This window comes from Epinephelus lanceolatus, chromosome 5, assembly GCF_041903045.1.
Source record: "Epinephelus lanceolatus isolate andai-2023 chromosome 5, ASM4190304v1, whole genome shotgun sequence".
In the NCBI taxonomy this organism is placed as follows: Eukaryota; Metazoa; Chordata; class Actinopteri; order Perciformes; family Serranidae; genus Epinephelus; species Epinephelus lanceolatus.
The window spans coordinates 38996708-39016681 of record NC_135738.1 but is presented as its reverse complement, the minus strand read 5'-3'; the positions used below and the strand labels follow the sequence as shown (position 1 = coordinate 39016681).

At 41.4% G+C, this 19974-nt stretch overlaps 6 protein-coding genes and 1 pseudogene across 6 annotated transcripts; 2 read left to right on the top strand and 5 right to left on the bottom strand.

The window, feature by feature from the left end:
• Positions 1-2434: 2434 nt before the first annotated feature.
• LOC144463528 (histone H3-like) lies at positions 2435-2956 on the bottom strand. Its single transcript, XM_078168217.1, has one exon. The coding sequence runs from the start codon at positions 2943-2945 to the stop codon at positions 2535-2537; it is 411 nt and encodes a 136-aa protein (XP_078024343.1). The 5' UTR covers positions 2946-2956; the 3' UTR covers positions 2435-2534.
• Positions 2957-3292: 336 nt separating this feature from the next.
• Positions 3293-3729, top strand: LOC144463531 (histone H2A). The gene has a single exon (XM_078168220.1). It carries the CDS (start codon positions 3317-3319, stop codon positions 3701-3703), a length of 387 nt encoding a protein of 128 aa, XP_078024346.1. The 5' UTR covers positions 3293-3316; the 3' UTR covers positions 3704-3729.
• A 3191-nt stretch (positions 3730-6920) lies between these two features.
• On the top strand, positions 6921-7884 carry LOC144463526 (histone H1 pseudogene; annotated as a pseudogene).
• A 797-nt stretch (positions 7885-8681) lies between these two features.
• LOC144463540 (histone H4) lies at positions 8682-9011 on the bottom strand. The gene has a single exon (XM_078168229.1). It carries the CDS (start codon positions 9009-9011, stop codon positions 8700-8702), a length of 312 nt encoding a protein of 103 aa, XP_078024355.1. The 3' UTR covers positions 8682-8699.
• A 1942-nt stretch (positions 9012-10953) lies between these two features.
• On the bottom strand, positions 10954-11363 carry LOC144463537 (histone H2B 1/2). Its single transcript, XM_078168226.1, has one exon. The coding sequence runs from the start codon at positions 11351-11353 to the stop codon at positions 10979-10981; it is 375 nt and encodes a 124-aa protein (XP_078024352.1). The 5' UTR covers positions 11354-11363; the 3' UTR covers positions 10954-10978.
• A 4009-nt stretch (positions 11364-15372) lies between these two features.
• LOC144463538 (histone H4) lies at positions 15373-15894 on the bottom strand. The gene has a single exon (XM_078168227.1). The coding sequence runs from the start codon at positions 15876-15878 to the stop codon at positions 15567-15569; it is 312 nt and encodes a 103-aa protein (XP_078024353.1). The 5' UTR covers positions 15879-15894; the 3' UTR covers positions 15373-15566.
• A 3433-nt stretch (positions 15895-19327) lies between these two features.
• On the bottom strand, positions 19328-19933 carry LOC144463534 (histone H2A-like). Its single transcript, XM_078168223.1, has one exon. The coding sequence runs from the start codon at positions 19744-19746 to the stop codon at positions 19360-19362; it is 387 nt and encodes a 128-aa protein (XP_078024349.1). The 5' UTR covers positions 19747-19933; the 3' UTR covers positions 19328-19359.
• Between the last annotated feature and the right edge of the window lie 41 nt (positions 19934-19974).

The following is a 19974-nucleotide window of genomic DNA, read 5'->3' as shown; positions in this document are numbered from 1 at the left end:
AGATGTTCTTGAGTTTCAGGCTCGGAGCAGTTGATCATTGGACATATTTTGGTGGTAACGTAACAACTCCATGAAACAACTGCTCTCACTGGGAGTCTGCCCACTGATGTCAGCCATCTGTTGTCTCTAATGCTCTCTGACATGGATTTATTTTTTAATATATTTATCACTTCATTGCTATAATTATCAGATATGTGTTTATATTTTATAAGGCCTCCATATTTATAATTATTAATTGTATTAAAAATATGTTTGCTGGATGAACTACTCCAATCAATATTTAAATGTTAGTGTTCCATTAGATAATCAGCATATAATAATTTATAATATGGGCCAGTTCGGTCTCTCCCTCTCCTTTTTCTCCACAGTGATCTGTTCCCTATCCAGAGAGCATTTCTGAGGAATGCAGCAGACACATTTCTAACAAAAGCGACCTTTAATTTAATGCCCAGGTCTACAGCCCCCAAAGCCCCATATTCCTTACCTTTAAACATTATTTCTCTTTTAGTGACCTCTCTGGTTGTACCCCACACTAGATTAACACACTGTTTAATTTCATAATCATTTTCTCTGACGGAGGAAAGATGTTAGCCAGAAAGAGGAGTTTGGACAGGATGAAAGTTTTAATGATGTTGAATCTGGTTTTATAACTGGTACCTTTGTTCTCCCATTTTTTTACTTCTTCTTTGGTGTCAGTCAATTTTTGCTCCCAGTTTCTTTCACTACAATCATTACTACAGAATGTTATACCCAAAATTTTTATTTCATGATTAATTTGAACATTAATGTTAGGTTTGTCCCTCTCGTCTCCGATCCAAACTCCCTCTGTTTTACTATGGTTCAACTTAGCACCAGATGCTAGTTCATACAGATTTAAATGATTAGTTAGAACGTCCATTTCCAATTGTTTTTTTTTATAATAACAGTGACGTCATCAGCGTAGGGAATTGCTGTAAACTTGGGCATGTGACCCACACATATACCAGAGATTAAACTTTCAGAGTTGATTATTTTGATTAAAGGGCTTATGGCCAGAATGTACAAAGCAGCACTAAGAGGGCAGCCCTGTTTGACCCCTCTCTCGACCTCAAAGGGCTCAGATAAAACACCATTTACATTAACACAGACACTTGACTTCACATACAGACACTTAACTACGTGAATAAAGTCACCAGGGAAACCATGAACCTTCATAACAGCCCAGAGATAATCTCTGGAAATGTAATCAAAGGCTTTCTTTTGATCCAGCCCAATGATAAAGAATCCTTTGTCTGGTTTGTACACAGTTTCTCTAAGGATGCTCAGGTTATCCCACATTAATCTACCTTTAATTACACAGGTTTGTTCTTTTTCTATAATTTTATGTAATATATCATGTAATCTATTCATAATTATTTTAGCAAGTATCTTATAATCTGTATTCATAATAGTTATATGTCTGTAGTTATCTATGTCAGTGTCATCACCTTTTTTATACAACAAACATAAAACTCCTTGATAAAATGAGTCCCCCATACAGCCGCTGTTTAAACCTTCGTTAAACATCGCAGTGAGGAGGTTAATTACATCATCGATATATAACTGATAAAACTCAGTGGGCAGTCCATCTGGACCAGGACTTTTACTAGAGTTCAGTTGTTGAATAGCATTCACCACTTCATCTTTTCGAATATTACCAGTTAGTTCAGTGAAGGTCAGAGAGCTGTATAAATGGACATGTTTTAACAAAATATTTACACAGTCAGTGTCTATTTCTATTTTTTTATATGCATCAGCACAAAGGTCTCTGATCACTTCTCTTTTCTGCTTTTCACCATGGACAGTATCTATGTATCTATATCCTAAATTATTTTTAATAGATTTAATAAATTTATCCCTGGTTTACCAGTGCACCCCATTTATATTACCACAATGGCAGAGGCACTAGCATTAACTTCTAAATCACATAACACTTGTGTATTATACAAAGTAGCACGAGCACATTACTTTCCCCTGCTCCCTCACGCTATATAGATATACACTGTTTTTAAAACATTTGTTAAATACCAGTACAAAGCAGTATGTGACAGGCAGTCTGAGGGTTCAGGTCTTCCACCTAGATGCAGTTCTGAAACAGCCAGCAGATGTCGCTCTTCTGACTGTATGAAATGCTTCGCAGCTGTTGTGTCAAAGTGGTTCACTGCTTCATCAAGCTTCGATTTCCAACCTTAAGTTAGAGGCCTCCAAAGGTTCACAAGGTCAATATGAGGCATCTGACATAATAACTGGGAGAGAAGAGATGATGAGATAATAAATATCAGTGTTATAAAAATGTATATTTTTTTCCCTTTGTTTTAATTTATAGGGGCATTGGACTGTACATATAGTTGAGGCTGTGGGAAATCACTTTAATTTGACATGAACAAAAAAAAAAAAAAAAGTCTGTTAGATTTAATAGTGAACCGTGTGTTGTGAGTAGAGGAGTGAGCTCTTGAGTGAGGAGTGAGGTGGCTCTTAAAAGAGCCGTTGTGGTTTGTGGAGCAGCAGCAGAGAGTTTAAGCTCTCTCTCCGCGGATGCGACGGGCCAGCTGGATGTCTTTGGGCATGATGGTGACTCTCTTGGCGTGGATGGCGCACAGGTTGGTGTCCTCAAACAGGCCCACCAGGTAAGCCTCACTGGACTCCTGCAGAGCCATGACAGCGGAGCTCTGGAAGCGCAGGTCGGTCTTGAAATCCTGAGCGATTTCTCGGACCAGGCGCTGGAAGGGCAGCTTGCGGATCAGCAACTCCGTGGATTTCTGGTAGCGACGGATCTCTCTCAGAGCCACGGTACCGGGCCTGTAACGGTGAGGCTTCTTCACGCCGCCCGTGGCCGGGGCGCTCTTACGGGCAGCCTTGGTGGCCAGCTGCTTCCTCGGGGCTTTGCCTCCGGTGGATTTACGAGCGGTCTGCTTAGTTCTTGCCATGACTTCTTCTTTCTCTGTGAAGGAGAATGATACGGTGAAACGAGGTGATGCGCTGCTCTTAAACTTTGAGAGCGGCTGTGAGATGGTGACGCTGTTTCAAACCTCCGGCTCCTGATTGGTGAGGGGCTCCTACGGAGCTCAGCACCGCCTGAAGGAGCGACCCACCGCCCGAGACTCCGTTGCTTATTGGCTGGAAATCCTTTCAAAAGGTCCGCCAAAATTCAGGCTGGGCCGCCCTCTGCTGCGCTGCTGCAGCCTCTTTTCTGGTTGGTCTGGCAGGAACCGTCCCGCGCTCCGTGGATATATAGAGGAGGGTTTCAGCTGCTGAGAGAACACTTCTCTTTGTCCCGACTTTAGAGAGCATCTGAAAAATGAGTGGCCGCGGAAAAACCGGTGGAAAAGCCAGAGCCAAGGCAAAGACCCGCTCCTCCCGTGCTGGGCTCCAGTTCCCAGTCGGCCGTGTCCACAGGCTGCTGCGCAAAGGAAACTATGCGGAGCGTGTCGGTGCCGGCGCCCCCGTCTACCTGGCGGCTGTGCTGGAGTACCTGACCGCTGAGATCCTGGAGTTGGCTGGAAACGCTGCCCGCGACAACAAGAAGACCCGTATCATCCCTCGTCACCTGCAGCTGGCTGTCCGCAACGACGAGGAGCTCAACAAGCTGCTGGGCGGAGTGACCATCGCTCAGGGCGGCGTGCTGCCCAACATCCAGGCTGTTCTGCTGCCCAAGAAGACCGAGAAGGCCGTCAAGTCCAAGTAAACCTGGACACTCTGACTGCTGGAAACTGGCCCCCAAAACGGCTCTTTTAAGAGCCACACAATCACCTCAAGGAGCTCTGATTCTCATGTCGCACATGTAAATAACCCATTAAGTCAATATTCTGCTGTTTGTATGATCTTTGACAATGGAAAAACACAATGATCATAGATGTGTTGAAAAAGCAGTCTTTTGATAATAGTATCAGTAAGTGATTCATACTGATTAGTAATACCAAAGGCAAAGACATTAAACTGCTCCTTTTAAACATCAGAGTTCTTACAGAACTGGTCAATTAGGACAACTTTCATAAAGCAACTAAACTATAAACTTATGAAGTTTAGTTGTTAATCATTGTTGTCCTGTTCTTGTCAGTCAATAAATCACCTCACACCTCTGTTTCTACAGTAAATACATCTGATCACAGGTGACATATTTTGCACATGCTCAGTCTCACTCAGAAGAAACCGAGGTGAGCAGGTTGAGAAAGTAAATTGCTTACTAACCCAAAGGAGATAAACGCTTGCTTCAGGGACTTCTACAAGAAATTGTATTCCAGTAGAGTAAATGCCTCTGAAGCTGATTTTTCAAACGTTTTGCCAATCTAAAGCTTCCTCAATTAGAAAGTGCATCACGAGATGATGGATGCTCCAATTTCTAAAAGTGATGTCTTGAATGCTATTCAGGCCTTCCCCTCTGGAAAAGCAGCTGGCCCAGAAGGCTTTGGCTGTGAATTTTACAAAGCATTTCATGAAAAACTTGTCCCTTTCATGCTTAGGATGGTGAATGACTCCATGAGAAATAAGAGGCTCCTCAGCTCATTGTATGCAGCAAATATTTGTTTGCTTCTAAAGAAGAGAAAGGAAGAGTCTGACCCTGCAAGTTATAGGCCTATTGCTCTTAAATTGTGATCAGAAAGTAATAAGTTAATTTCTAGCTAAAAGATTGGTTAATCATATTTCAACAATTGGTGAAATACTTCACGATGTGAAGTTTGGTGATCTTGAATATATACACGGATGATTTACTGATCTGTTTATCGGACCCAGTAGTCTCTGTTCCCGACCTCCTGACCTACATTAAATCATTAAGCAGACTGTCAGGATTACAATCAACTGGGAAACATGTGAGTTTATGCCTTTGAAGAATAATTTGTCCTGTAGTCTTGAAATCTTTGCCATTTAAATTACTCACTACCCACATTAACTATCTTGGACTTAAGATTCCTAGAAAAGCCAAATCTTTATTCCAATTGACTTTTTTGGATATGATGGACAAGCTAAGAGCTAATATGAGGAACTGGAGGTTGCTTCCCCTTTCAATGATTGGTTGCATCAATGCTATTAAGATGGTTGCACTTCCAAGGTTCTTAAATCTTTTTCAAAACCTTCCTATCTGTTGACCAGTGTCTTTCTCTAAATAACTCCCCACTTAATTAATATGTGTTTTGTCTGTGGGTGTGAACATGATGACTTTGTCTCAATCCATTTTCTTTTCTGTAAATCCATGTGATCATTGATTGATGACCCAGGTCTATTTCAAAGTCATGAAATCAACCATACTTGATGTTGTTCGCTCGCAGTAGCTCCAAACAGCTTTATGACACAGATTCTGATTCAGTCTGTTTGGTTAATTCAAGACAGGCTGTTTATAATAAGACCTGCTTTTCTGAGTCACCTCAGAGGAATACCAGCACAGTATTGTAATTCAGGAAGAGATCAGGGAAACACATTTGGGCACTAAAGATACGTCAGTGCCTCATCGGGTCATTTGTACAAATACAGTAGAGTTCTGTGATGAAGCTATGATGCACGAATTATGCTGCTATTAAAAAATGGGCTGTATATGTGGGACATCCCACACAGAGCTTTAGAGTGTGAAGCACAGATCTGTTTTTAAAGCACCAAAGAGCAGCTCAGTCGCTGTCCAAGGTCCTGTTTCATGACATCATCACTGAGTGTTTGTTTCTCATCATGGTTGTTTGAGTTGACAGTGAGCTGTGATGCTGCCACCAGGCTGCAGTCTTTGTATTGGACCACAGACACTGACACATAACATGTGGAGCAAAGGGAAATAAGAAACAGAGATGTCTTCACCTCAGGATGATCAATAAAGTCCACACAACATGTGCTCTGGATTTACTCTTTTTCCAAAAAAGGGAAAAACACTGTGACAGGCTGTGACAAATTCAGGGTAGAAACAGACTGAAGGACAGGGAGTCAGAAATGAGAGGACAGATTATATAAAGGTTTGTTGGAGAACAGGGCTGTGCAGGGTGCTTGTGCACACTGAGTGACTCCTACATATATATATATATATATATATATATATATATGTACACCTTTCCACATCAGAGCCTCTTATAAATCCACTCAACATGTGTGTCCTTCAAACTGGTTTCTATGGCAGGCAGTTTATCTGAGCTGCTGTTACTCTGTGAGTTTTGAAGGAAGTCCAAATCTAAATTTCAGTCAGTCCTTAGGCTACTTTGAACCGCAGCAGAAAACACTGAAAAACACTCAATAACTGTTGTGTTACACTTAACGAAGTCTTTTAATATTCATGACCGATCTATGTATCAGTGAAACAGTGTCAGTGTAACATTTAAAGTCACTTACTGCTTCCACAGACAGATGACATGTATTTGTCCGTGTGTTTGATCATTAATAGTACAGTCTGGCTGAACTGCACCATGAGCCTCGGCCATCATCAGTGTGTTTGCTGCGACCAGAATAACTTCAGTTTATTCCGAAGTCATCAACAGCTGATGGTTGTTTTTACACTGAGTCCCTGAACAAACATGTGGGCTGCTGGAAAACGGCTTTGGTGGAGCTGTGATGCATTTGAAGTCATTTTAGGAGACAAATGAGTGGGAAAAGCCGCTGAGCAGTGCTGGCCACGGCGGTGAATAGGTGAGGTTTGGAGGCTCCACAGACAAAATGCAGAGAGCATCAGAGCTCTACATGACTTGAATATGAAGAGACACAAGTCCGCTATCGGCTCCCTTCACTGTCAGCCTTCAGCACTTGTCCCACATTTAGTCTTTCACCTTTTCTCAGTCAAGAGAAAACACAAGTGCTCCAGCTTTCACACTGCACAGAGGAGCCACGGGCTGGGTTGAGTCTCCACGGTTCTCATGCTGTGTTTATGTACAGCCTTCTACTCGGAACTTTCAACAGTCCAGTCAGACACTCCCGTGTGTAACTGAGCAAGAGTAACATTACTACAGAATATGGCAGAAGTAGCTCCAGCTCCAGCCGCCGCGCCGGCCAAAGCAGCCAAGAAGAAGGTTACCAAACCGAGGAAGACCGGTCCCAGCGTCAGCGAGCTCATCCTGAAAACTGTGGCCGCATCCAAGGAGCGGAGCGGCGTGTCTGCGGCCGCCCTCAAGAAGGCTCTGGCTGCCGGAGGCTACGATGTGGACAAGAACAAGTCCCGCGTCAGGACCGCCATCAAGGCCCTGGTGGCTAAGGGCTCTCTGGTTCAGACCAAAGGGACCGGGGCCTCCGGCTCCTTCAAGATGAGCAAGAAGGCTGCCGAACCTAAGAAGGTCAAGAAGCCGGCCAAGAAAGCCGCTCCTAAAGCCAAGAAGCCCGCAGCACCCAAAAAGCCCAAGACAGCGGCAGCGAAGAAGCCAGCAGCCGCTAAGAAGTCTCCCAAGAAGGCCAAGAAACCCGCAGCGGCCAAGAAAACAGCCAAGAGCCCCAAGAAGGCTGCAAAGAGCCCGAAAAAGGCCACCAAGAGCCCCAAGAAGGTGGCCAAAAAGGCCCCTGCCGCCAAGAAAGCCCCCGCAAAGAAGGCAGCCAAGCCCAAAGTCAAGAAAGCAGCAGCCAAGAAGAAGTGAGCTGTCATCAGTCTCATCAACAAACTACTCACTAAAAGGCTCTTTTAAGAGCCACCCACACCATCTTTAAAGAGCATTCTTCTGTTAATACTAGGACCCTAACTTCTCCAGCTATAATGGGGGTAAATTAATCATTAATTAATAGGCTATGAGTATTTTCATATTATAGGCTATTTCTGCATCTCTTTACTCCATTACATTTATCTGACAGCTTTAGTTACTTTGAAGATTTAAATGACTTATACAACATATCAACAAATAAATGATGAGGTATTATCAAACCACCCATATGATATAATTAAAATGTACATCTTGTCCATCTAGACAAACGATCAAGAAGGCCAGCTCTGTCCTCGGTTACTCTGTGCAGGTGGTGGGAGACAGATAACAGCTCGGCTGTCATCCTCCTGAGGACTAACACTCCCATCCCCTGCATGAGGAGATCAAAACTCTGGAGAGCTCCTTCAGCGATAGACTGATTCACCCAAAGTGTGTGAAGGAACGTTATCGCAGGTCCTTCCTGCCTGCTGCTGTCAGACTACTAACCAACACTGCTGACAATCAGCTGCACCATGGACACTTTAGAAACACCATTATATTTTATATATATATTACTGTCCCCCTTGTTGTTGTTTTTTGCACATACAATCACTTTGCACTAGATATGCTCTCTTTAATCCATTGCTCATTATTATTATTAATTGCAGTTTCTTATGTATTCATATTTTTGTACTTTTTTTGCATGCCTTGTTAAGTTTTGAATTTTTGATATTTTTTTATCTGATTCTTTCTCCTTGGCCACTGTAACTTCTGAATTGTGGGATCAATAAAGGTGTATCTTATCTTATCGCTACAGCAGATAAAATGATTAACATTAATGCGCCAGTAATTGCAGACTAATAATTTTATAAATAATTTTCGGAATTGGTAATTCTGCATCATGAGAGGGTTAACTTTTACTTTTTGTATTTTAAGTAGTGATGCTAATAAGTGAGGGAAAAATATGAATGTCGGACTTGCAACAATATATTTTCACACTCAAACCACGTAAATTTGGGAACATACAACAATATTAAATCAACAGAAAGGAGCTCTTGAGATGTTGTGGGTGGCTCTTAAAAGAGCCGTTGTGTTGCAGTGAGATGAGACGGTGATTTAACCTCCAAAGCCGTACAGAGTGCGACCCTGCCTCTTCAGAGCATACACCACATCCATGGCGGTCACAGTCTTCCTCTTGGCGTGCTCGGTGTAGGTGACGGCATCACGGATGACATTCTCCAGGAACACCTTCAACACACCGCGGGTCTCCTCGTAGATCAGACCGGAAATACGCTTCACTCCACCACGGCGAGCCAGACGGCGGATAGCGGGTTTGGTGATTCCCTGGATGTTATCACGGAGAACTTTACGGTGACGCTTAGCGCCTCCTTTACCGAGTCCTTTTCCTCCCTTGCCGCGACCACTCATTTTTTTTCAGAGTTTAGGTTTTTCCGATGTAAACCTGAAGGTTAGAGATCGTGAACGTGGATATTTACATCCTCTCTGCGGACGTAGTTGAGCTCTGCTGGGCGGAGACATTTGTTCTAACAATAGAAACTAGGACACTGATGAACCCTTCACCTTCACAGTAGAGGCGGGAAATTACTATTCTACTGTGATTGACTCATCTTTAAACCGCCTTTTTTTGAACATATACAAAACATCAGGTAGTTAATAACAGCACATGTAAAAATATAAAACCAAAAAGTGTTCCATAATTATTTATAAAACATATGAATTCAGGTTCATATTCAGAATACTTTATTAATCCCCAGGGGGGAATTGTTTTTTGTTCCAATGCTCAGTGCAAAGTAGAAACAGAAATACAGCATGAATGGAAACAAGAGACAAAGATGAAGATATCAATAAAATACTAAAATAGACAATGAAATAAATAAAATAAAATATTAAAGTAGACATTAAAATAGAATAAAATAAAATATTAAATTAGACAATAAAATAAAATAAATAATAAAATAGTAAAGAATAGTAAAGAATAACAGTGTTTCAAGATGATTGTGTAAAAATAACACAAACAAAAGAGACAAGAAGATGCAAGGATGTTTTTAGGAACCAAAGAATAACTGAGTGACTTGAGAAGAGTCTTGAATTTTATGACAAAAGCTAAAAATTCACTAAAATTCATTGACTTAAATAACGTGTTCTTGTAAGTAAAAAGTTGAGCATTTAGAAAAAACAATATCAATGAGATTCAAGAGCGCCTTTCTCTGGATTATCACAATAACAAAAATGTCCCTGAGGTTCAAAGAGAAATATTTTCTATATTATTTTTACAAAAGGAGCAGGAGGCATTATGGTCTGTAACTTTGGCAATAAGATAATTGGCATGGTAGTTTTTGTGTAAAATTCTGAGGTGTACGTCTTAAGCCTTATTTAAGATGCATTACTCATAAGGTAACAGCCGAGGTCTTCTCCAGTTTATGTTCTTAATTTTAGACCTTCAGAAAAATTTGTCTCTTGGTGCACTTTCATCACTTTCTTTGATCAGTGAATTTTCTTATTGTTACACTTTTTATCTGTTATCTTAATTCTATCCAGCGTCAGTAAAGGCCGTGTTATATTACTCTCATCATATCTTAGATGGTTTTTCATAAGTTGAGTTAACACATTTAGAAAAGCAAGAGTCAAAGAAATGAATTATCTGAAAGGAACTGGAAAAACTGTATAGACAAACTATTCATTGTTCATGCCAAATTCATCAAAGAAATAATTTATCTCTTTGGAACCATGTATGAAAGGATAAATATTTGTTTCTGATAAGTTCATCACAGTTGTTCCAGAGAGAAGTTTTATGTCCCATCTGCCTGATATAGGAATTTGTGTCAAAATAAAACACAGACGAAAACCAATACTGACGATGCTTCTTAGTTGGTAAACAGCATTTTTGTTTGGTATCAAATCTCCATTAGCAGGATATGCAACTGTACATTTAATCTGAGGCTTTATGTCCTAGTCGCCTTCATCTCTCATACTTGACAACCACCTATCCAGAAATTGTGAGATTGTAACAGTTTGGAAAACAAGGACTGAATTTACCATTAAATGATTCAATTAAACCTAAACACAATATATTATAATATTCGCACTATTAATGGTTAAGTTCAGTTTAAGTTTGTTGGATTTGTTTAAAGATCAGATGGATTATTAAGAACAGAACCGTTCTGTCTTAGGTTTTGTTGATGGGTGAAACAATGTGTCAATACAGAAATCGAGTATTGAGTCTGTACATCATAAAAGTCGTATTTGGCATGTATAGAATTGGCCTGGTGTAAGTTTTTCATAACTGTATCACCACGACAACAGGATTGATCTTCAAATAAAGTGGGTGGCTCTTAAAAGAGCCGTTGGTTTGTTATTTAAGACAGCAGGACTGTCTACTTGGAGCTGGTGTACTTGGTGACGGCCTTGGTGCCCTCAGACACAGCGTGCTTGGCCAGCTCACCAGGCAGCAGCAGGCGGACGGCGGTCTGGATCTCCCTGGAAGTGATGGTGGAGCGCTTGTTGTAGTGAGCCAGACGAGAGGCCTCACCGGCGATGCGCTCAAAGATGTCGCTCACAAACGAGTTCATGATGCCCATAGCCTTGGACGAGATACCGGTGTCGGGGTGGACCTGCTTCAGCACCTTGTACACGTAGATTGCGTAGCTCTCCTTCCTGGTCCTCCTCCTCTTCTTGCCGCTCTTACTAACGCTCTTAGACACGGCTTTCTTTGAGCCCTTCTTGGGCGCTTTCACGGTGGTTTCAGGCATGATCGGAACAGCAAATTTCTCCTGTAACGCATGGCGTCACTGTCCCCAGGGGGGTCATTTTATATCCGCCTGATGCAAATATCACTGTGCTATTGCTCACACAGGATTGGTCAGATTCTGAAACAATAGAGTGGGTAGTTGAGGGGGAGAAAGAAGAAAGAAAATCCTGTTATTTAAAAAGTTAAAAGAAATAGTCAGTGTTGGGTTAAACATAAAATTATTAAGTTATTTCAATAATAAATGATATATGGGTGATTCTTTAACTAAGGTACTTTTTCTCTCCCCAGGGTATAGATTTTCAAGAAAAAAATTGTTAGGATTAGGTTGTTGTCAATGAAAAAAATAATTGTGTCTCAATGATGACATTTTAATACTTTTTCAGTGTGTTGAAAATTCAAATGTGCCAGAGTTCACTGTTGGGCTTGTCCCCAACCCAGACTTTTTGACATCCCCTCTAAAATAAAGTAATATAAAGTGTTAAATTCATTAAAACTTTACTTTACATTTCATCATAACAACTTAAAAAGACATTTTTCAAATTCATTTAGTTCATGTTCAATTTTCAATTTTTTAATAGTAAAATATTGCTGTCCCTCATACATCTGTCATTACCATCACACCCAGCATTTTAGAGAGCAATAAAGTTTCTACAAGCAGTTACTTACATTGTTGCATGCAAACTACATGTACCAGAAGAACATTCCCAGTCATGAGGCAGAAGCCTGACTTTTTCATGCCCACAAATGTAAGTAATTTGAAGTTTTATACATCCTGGTCTGAGAGTATGTTTATTAGGCGTCATTACCAAACAAGTTACTATTTGAGTATTTTAATTCAGTAATGGGGAATTTCACTTTATTTACATATATTCAGTGTGCAGTGTATGCTAGCTAACCAGTTAGCTTAGCTAGGTCTAAAACCTAGCCAACTTTTGGCTCCAAAAAGTGATAATTGTCATTACCATCACACAAGTGGCTGTGATGCTAATGACAATCAGTGATGGTAATGACAACTTATCTGTTTATTATCTTATAACTAGAATACATTAGCATAATTTACCATTGGACACCCTAACAATTTTTTCTTGAAAATCTACCCTGGGGAGAGAAGAAGTCCCTTAATTGAAGAATCACCCATATATCATTATTATTGAAATAGCTTAATGATACCTTATTAAACAGTGACCAACTGTAATTTACATAATTTTTTGTTTGACATTGTTAACATCGCCCCAGCTAAACCAGCTCAACGGTCAAAACAATACAGAGACAAAATCAAGGAAGATCCTGAGAAATATCAGCAGTATCTTGAAGGAGAAAAAGAGAGATACAAAAAAACACTACATAGCCTGTGTCTCAGAAATGCTGAGGAAAGCCTAGGGCTGCTGATTTCATCTGTTGCTGTGCATTGATAAAAGTGCTACACATTTAGCCTATTTGTGAGTGCTAACGACTTTATTTTCTATTTTTGCTCATCATACTATAGGACATTTGAGTTGAGCATGCCAATTCTTTTTTTATCGCTATGCTTTTTTATTGTTTGAACCTTTTTTATGTCTCAAACAAGCCAGCTGGCCATAAGAAGATAGTTACGTAAGAAATACTGTGTTAGTTTACCAAGTGATTTATTTGAAAGGAGGGTTAAGTGTTGAAAGGTGTTGTTTTTAAAAGATAGTATTTTCTTTATCTTTTGTTTGTCATAAAAAAAAAAGAAAAACACCAGTGTTAATTTTTATGGCATTACCAAAACATGTTGTCATTACCATCACAATACATTTTTTGATCGATAGAAAAGGTTGTTTTTTGTTATCTGGGGTCTTATCTCAACCATTGTGGTAATGTTAAAAAGTCTAAATTTGCATTTTCTGAAAAGATGTACATTGCAAATCAAATATTTTGATTAGTACACAACATTTCATTGTTGAGACAAGGTTCAAGTTTTATTAATGTCCCAAAGGGCAATTTAGGTTGCAGCAGCAGGAGGTACAAATACACAAGACATACAAGAGAAACAGACAGGTAGCATGCGCACAGACTACTGACACAGACACAATCACCGAGCAGTAAGCAACAGGACTAAAGCAGGACTAAAATAGCTAAATTAAATTCTGGGCACACAGTGTGCAATAAAGTGCGCGAGTGACAGTAAATTGCACATGTCCCATAAATGCAATCAATCTAAAGGGAGATAAAGTGCGCAAGTGACACATTAACTGCACAAAAAAGTACAAGGCAATATATTAAAATGTTAGAGAGAACATGTTGTTAAAATGTATTTTAAATGTACTTACAAATATTTAAGATCGTTGTTCCAGACTAATTAATAAACCTGTTGAAACACTTTATTAAAAAGTTTAAAGAATATTATTTTTTCAAAATTCCAAGAGTGCCCTGAATTGAAGAGTCTCCCATATACCCTGATACAAATGGTATTTGTGTTATCCACTTGGTAAGAAAAAATGCCCGAGTGATAGAGTCGAAAATACGCTTTTTTCTTTTGTTTGTTTCGTCTCGTCTTTTGATGTAAGGAAAACCTTTCCTGTGACGTTGATTGTAAGGTCTTACTTTCAAAAAAATAAAAATTTTACAATAAATAACAGAATGCTCTTTAAAGATGGTGTGGGTGGCTCTTAAAAGAGCCTTTTAGTGAGTAGTTTGTTGATGAGACTGATGACAGCTCACTTCTTCTTGGCTGCTGCTTTCTTGACTTTGGGCTTGGCTGCCTTCTTTGCGGGGGCTTTCTTGGCGGCAGGGGCCTTTTTGGCCACCTTCTTGGGGCTCTTGGTGGCCTTTTTCGGGCTCTTTGTAGCCTTCTTGGGGCTCTTGGCTGTTTTCTTGGCCGCTGCGGGTTTCTTGGCCTTCTTGGGAGACTTCTTAGCGGCTGTTGGCTTCTTCGCTGCCGCTGTCTTGGGCTTTTTGGGTGCTGCGGGCTTCTTGGCTTTAGGAGCGGCTTTCTTGGCCGGCTTCTTGACCTTCTTAGGTTCGGCAGCCTTCTTGCTCATCTTGAAGGAGCCGGAGGCCCCGGTCCCTTTGGTCTGGACCAGAGAGCCCTTAGCCACCAGGGCCCTAATACTGGTCTATTTAAGAGTTAAATAAGATGAGCTCAGATTTTAACCATGTGTTGAAGTGCATCATGTGTGATGTACTGCAATCTGACTAATTTTCACAGTGCAGCAGTAAAGACAAACCTTCAGGGAGGAACCTTTGACAGAACACAGTGTCTGTCAGGTCGACCTGTTGTTATTTCAGTCTACCTGAATCAGTGTGCATGATATTTCCTCCTTCATCTCACTGCCAAACAGTGTTTCTGTCAGGAGGCTCCTCTTTGTTACACAAATCTTCTTCTCTAAAACTAACTTTAGATTTTGGACAGGCAGGATCTCAGATTGGGATATTAAGTTGTATTTAAAAATAAATAAACTCTGCAACAACCTACCATTAAACCTTTCCATGTGTATACTAAGAAGTCTGCACACACATTTTTTTTAAATTGCATCTATTTTTAATGTAATTTTTCTATTTGATATTTATGTTCTTGACTCTCACTGAACTTTGCCTTTTTCAAATTTCCTCTTATTGTAAGCACCAAACACCAAGACAAATTTCTTCTAAGTAAAATAAACAAATGTGGCAATGAGCCTTATTCTGATGACAACCTTCATTACTTATGGGTCTCCCTACTCGAACAACACTTCTGGTATAAATTTACACAGAACTCCTCAATTCTTAGCTGCAGCATTCCTGTCTCCTCATTGTTCATATGAAGTTCGCCTAGAAGCCACAACCCTCCAGTTATCAAACAGACCATCCTCACTAACATAAATCTGGACAAACCCTGGTTCAGTCTTTTGAGATCATGCAGGGGTGGGACACACAAACACACACTGTTAATTATTGTTATGTTAATTGCTCTCACCGTAACGTGCTATATGTTAACGTCAGTTTGTCTACGTTGTATTTATGACTGCCCACATTTTCACTCACACACACACACACACGAGTACCAACCTCTCTTCTCTCTTCATAGCATTGTTTTATTTTTAATTCAGATTACATTGCATCAAAGGAAAACATAATTGTGATGGGAACGACTGTATATACTCTATTATTTTACAAAAGGTAACAGTATTTTATCACGAGAGAGTCGCTCTCTAAAGAAGTACGTGGGTGGCCCTTAAAAGGGCCCTTGGTTTCCAATAACGAACAGTTAGTGTTTAACCTCCGAAGCCGTACAGAGTGCGACCCTGCCTCTTCAGAGCATACACCACATCCATGGCGGTCACAGTCTTCCTCTTGGCGTGCTCGGTGTAGGTGACGGCATCACGGATGACATTCTCCAGGAACACCTTCAACACACCGCGGGTCTCCTCGTAGATCAGACCGGAAATACGCTTCACTCCACCACGGCGAGCCAGACGGCGGATAGCGGGTTTGGTGATTCCCTGGATGTTATCACGGAGAACTTTACGGTGACGCTTAGCGCCTCCTTTACCGAGTCCTTTTCCTCCCTTGCCGCGACCACTCATCTTGTCACAGTCTAGTTTGTTCTGAATAAAACTGAAGGTTTGCGACTGTGAACGTGGCTATTTACATCCTCTCTGCGGACGTAGTTGAGCTCTGCTGGGCGGAGACGTTTGTTCTGACAATAGAAACTAGGACACTGATGAACCCTTCACCTTCACAGTAGAGGCGGGAAATTACTATTCTACTGTGAATCACTCATCTATCCACCTTATTTTCAAACACGGAAGTAAAAAGTGATCAACTTCCGTTTTTTTGTGCGTGACTTTCGGTCAGCCGCTTTCCCTCATGCTTTCCCTTACCGCAGCTAACGGTGGGCTCGCCAGGCTCGTGGGCTGCCTGCTAGGCTAAAACATCGCTCTCACTCACGGAGAAGAGGAGGAACGTTAGTGTTAGCTCCCAGTGTTAGCACTAGCCGGGTCGGCTCGCGGGCTGCTCAAGCTCCAGACATTAACCCATCCCGGTGTTTCCTCCGCAGCCTCCACTTCACCCAGCTTCACTCAGCTGCCCGATAAACCTGCTGCTTCTTCCTACTTTAACCTGAAACGATGTTTTAGCCTAGTGGGCAGCCCGCGAGCCAGCTGCCCGCAAAACATCGCTCTCACTCACGGAGAAGAGGAGGAACGTTAGAGTTAGCTCCCGGTGTTAGCACTAGCCAAGTCGGCTGCCACCGGCTACTGGAGTAACTTACAGCTATGGAGTGCTTCTATCAGCTCTTCTAGTCACTGAGCCTCGCCTCCATCTCAGCAAATATATCACAGGCTACATTTTACAATGCTAATTGAAAATGTTAGCTGGGCTGCCGGGCTAACTTACTCACTTAACACAACCGTAACGCCTGACCCATTGCTGGGACCGAGCCACTAATAACTCAAGCTCCAGACATTAACCCATCCCAGTGTTTCCTCTGCAGCCTCCACTTCACCCAGCTTCACTCAGCTGCCCGATAAACCCGCTGCTTCTTCCCACATTAACCTGAAAAACAAACCAATCAATCAATCGATCAATCAATTTTATTTACAAAGCCCAATATCACAAATCACAATTTGCCTCACAGGGCTTTACAGCATAAGACATCCCTCTGTCCTTACGACCCTCGCAGCGGATAAGGAAAAACTCCCCCAAAAAAAACCCTTTAACAGGGGAAAAAAACGGTAGAAACCTCAGGAAGAGCAACTGAGGAGGGATCCCTCTTCCAGGACGGACAGACGTGCAATAGATGTCGTACAGAACAGATCAGCATAATAAATTAACAGTAATAGAGAAAAAGAGACAGAGACAACACGCGTCAAGTGCCGCGTCAACCGGATTTCTATTGCACACTCCAGTCCGCTAGGCTGGGAAGTACAAAATAGCGTTTTTTCAAGGGCGGCCACGCTGGAAAAATAGGACAATAGCGTAAAGTGCCACGACGCGGCAGGTCAACTTGCATCGAGCCGCCGCCAGTATGGGTCTGTAAATAGAAAATAATGGGGGCGGCTGTTTTGACGCGCGTAGTATACAATATACACAATACAAAACATAGTATAGCATATTATGTATAGCACACCTTTGTGCACATATTCACTTTTCCACCAGCTGTGCTGCAAATATCCCCTGCTGCTCATCCTTCTGTATCTTTTTTCAAATTATCTTGACCACAGTCCCATTTTCATAGTTATAATACCAATACCAAAATTAATTTCAGTGTTTATGTAAATACTGAAAATGTTTTTTTACTACTTTAGAGGGATCACAGCAGTCAGTGTAACAAGAATAAGAACAACTTTATTAATCCCCGAAAAGAAAATTTCAAAGAAGTCTGTAAGATCATCTATTTAACAAACAATTATTAAGTCTGGTGGCTGTGGGTATAAAAGAGAGTGGGTGTGTGTGAGAAATAAACTCAATCAACAATAGAGCTTTTTCTTTATTAAAATATATTAATAAATTTATTAATATGCTATACTATGTTTTGTATTGTGTATATTGTGTGTATATTGTGTTTATACAGTATATACAGTATAGCCTATATATATATATGTGTGTGTGTGTATCTATCTATATATCTATCTATTTATATATATATATATATAGATAGATACATATATCTATATATTTATACATATAGATAGATAGATAGATTGATAGATAGATAGATAGTTGAAAATTCAGTGAGTTATTCTATTTTACTTGTGCATTCAATAGAAGTGAATGCACTGTGGAGGCGAAGCGAGACCCATCCAAGATGGCGGCTGGCGAGGACGCGCTCAGGCAGTCGATGCGGCGTCTATTTCATTTAATTTTAAATGGGAATCGTTAATTTGTTAATGTGTTTATATGATTTAATCTCGACTACTACTATATGCTTAGGAATTGTTTGTTGCAATTAAAAACGATTTTGACTAGCCTACTATTTGGATGTTGATTATTTGAAACAAATTTCCTTGGGCCTATAAATGAACGCCACTGAATCATGAAAGTAATATCTCAAGGGTTTTTTTGCACATCATCCTCTGACCACCAGAGTCTGTAACACACAAGCGGTAAGAAGAGCACTGGCTTTCTGAAATAATCATCTTCTGAATAATATCACGTAGCCTAACATTTAGCCATCATCTCACTTCCCTTCACTGATCAGAGTCGCTATGCTCTCTACACTGCGGCCACAGCGGGTTTCCATGGCAACGCCTGTGAACTACAGAGATTAAATAGTCCGCTCAGCTGTGGCTTGTGAAAAACTCATGATTTTAACTGTAAAACACATTAAAGCATAAATAATTGATTTCATATTCATTTCTTTGGTAAGTGACCATGGTATAAGCGGGTTAACGCCCTTCGAGGTATCCATTATCAGGAATTAATGGACTTCGCGGAAGCAACCGTCCGACGCGAGGTTCATGCCTCCACATCGTCCATTAATTCCTGATAGTGGACACCTCATCGGGCATTAACCCTTACGTAGCTAATTATTCATGTGTAAATCACAAATGAGAATTGCTGCTGTTTCAGGTGGAGGTAATATATAATATATAAAGATTATTAAACCGGGAAACGTAGAGTTACTGATTAAAAATTATGATGTTTGGGAGGTGTTGATATAGCCTAGCTACATTTGTCCCCACTCCGTTTATATCCGCCAAGAATCATAGGAATAGCTGTCTGTATGCGTGGAGTAGCAGCTGAGTGTAGCTGCTGTATATTCCTCAGATCAGAACTAATTAGGCCGTTTAGTTTATTCCTGACTTGGTGACCAATTGAAATTAATTGATAAATCAAATGTGATAAAATAGCCTGTTTTGCTTCCATTATACTTTAAACTTGACATTTTTGATGTTTCATGCCTTCATTTCTGCAGGTCTTCAATTTCGCTCGTGCTTCCAAGGGTACCTTTTTATAAATGTATTAATGAGACACGAGAATCAGAGCTCTTTATGAGGGGAGTGTGTGGCTCTTAAAAGAGCCGTTTTGGGGGGCTGGTTTCCAGCAGTCAGAGAGTGTCCAGGTTTATTTGGCCTTGCCGGCCTTCTCGGTCTTCTTGGGCAGCAGAACAGCCTGGATGTTGGGCAGCACGCCGCCCTGAGCGATGGTCACTCCGCCCAGCAGCTTGTTGAGCTCCTCGTCGTTGCGGACAGCCAGCTGCAAGTGACGAGGGATGATACGGGTCTTCTTGTTGTCGCGGGCAGCGTTTCCAGCCAACTCCAGGATCTCAGCGGTCAGGTACTCCAGCACAGCCGCCAGGTAGACGGGGGCGCCGGCACCGACACGCTCCGCATAGTTTCCTTTGCGCAGCAGCCTGTGGACACGGCCGACTGGGAACTGGAGCCCAGCACGGGAGGAGCGGGTCTTTGCCTTGGCTCTGGCTTTGCCACCGGTTTTTCCGCGGCCACTCATTTTTCAGATGCTCTCTAAAGTCGGGACAAAGAGAAGTGTTCTCTCAGCAGCTGAAACCCTCCTCTATATATCCACGGAGCGCGGGACGGTTCCTGCCAGACCAACCAGAAAAGAGGCTTCAGCAGAGCAGCAGAGGGCGGCCCAGCCTGAATTTTGGCGGACCTTTTGAAAGGATTTCCAGCCAATAAGCAGCGGAGATGTGGGCGGTGGGTCGCTCCTTCAGGCGGT

Coding starts and splice junctions, on each gene's coding strand:
- LOC144463538 (XM_078168227.1), bottom strand. CDS start 15,878: ATGAGTGGTCGCGGCAAGGGAGGAAAAGGACTCGGTAAAGGAGGCGCT.
- LOC144463540 (XM_078168229.1), bottom strand. CDS start 9,011: ATGAGTGGTCGCGGCAAGGGAGGAAAAGGACTCGGTAAAGGAGGCGCT.
- LOC144463534 (XM_078168223.1), bottom strand. CDS start 19,746: ATGAGTGGCCGCGGAAAAACCGGTGGCAAAGCCAGAGCCAAGGCAAAG.
- LOC144463537 (XM_078168226.1), bottom strand. CDS start 11,353: ATGCCTGAAACCACCGTGAAAGCGCCCAAGAAGGGCTCAAAGAAAGCC.
- LOC144463531 (XM_078168220.1), top strand. CDS start 3,317: ATGAGTGGCCGCGGAAAAACCGGTGGAAAAGCCAGAGCCAAGGCAAAG.
- LOC144463528 (XM_078168217.1), bottom strand. CDS start 2,945: ATGGCAAGAACTAAGCAGACCGCTCGTAAATCCACCGGAGGCAAAGCC.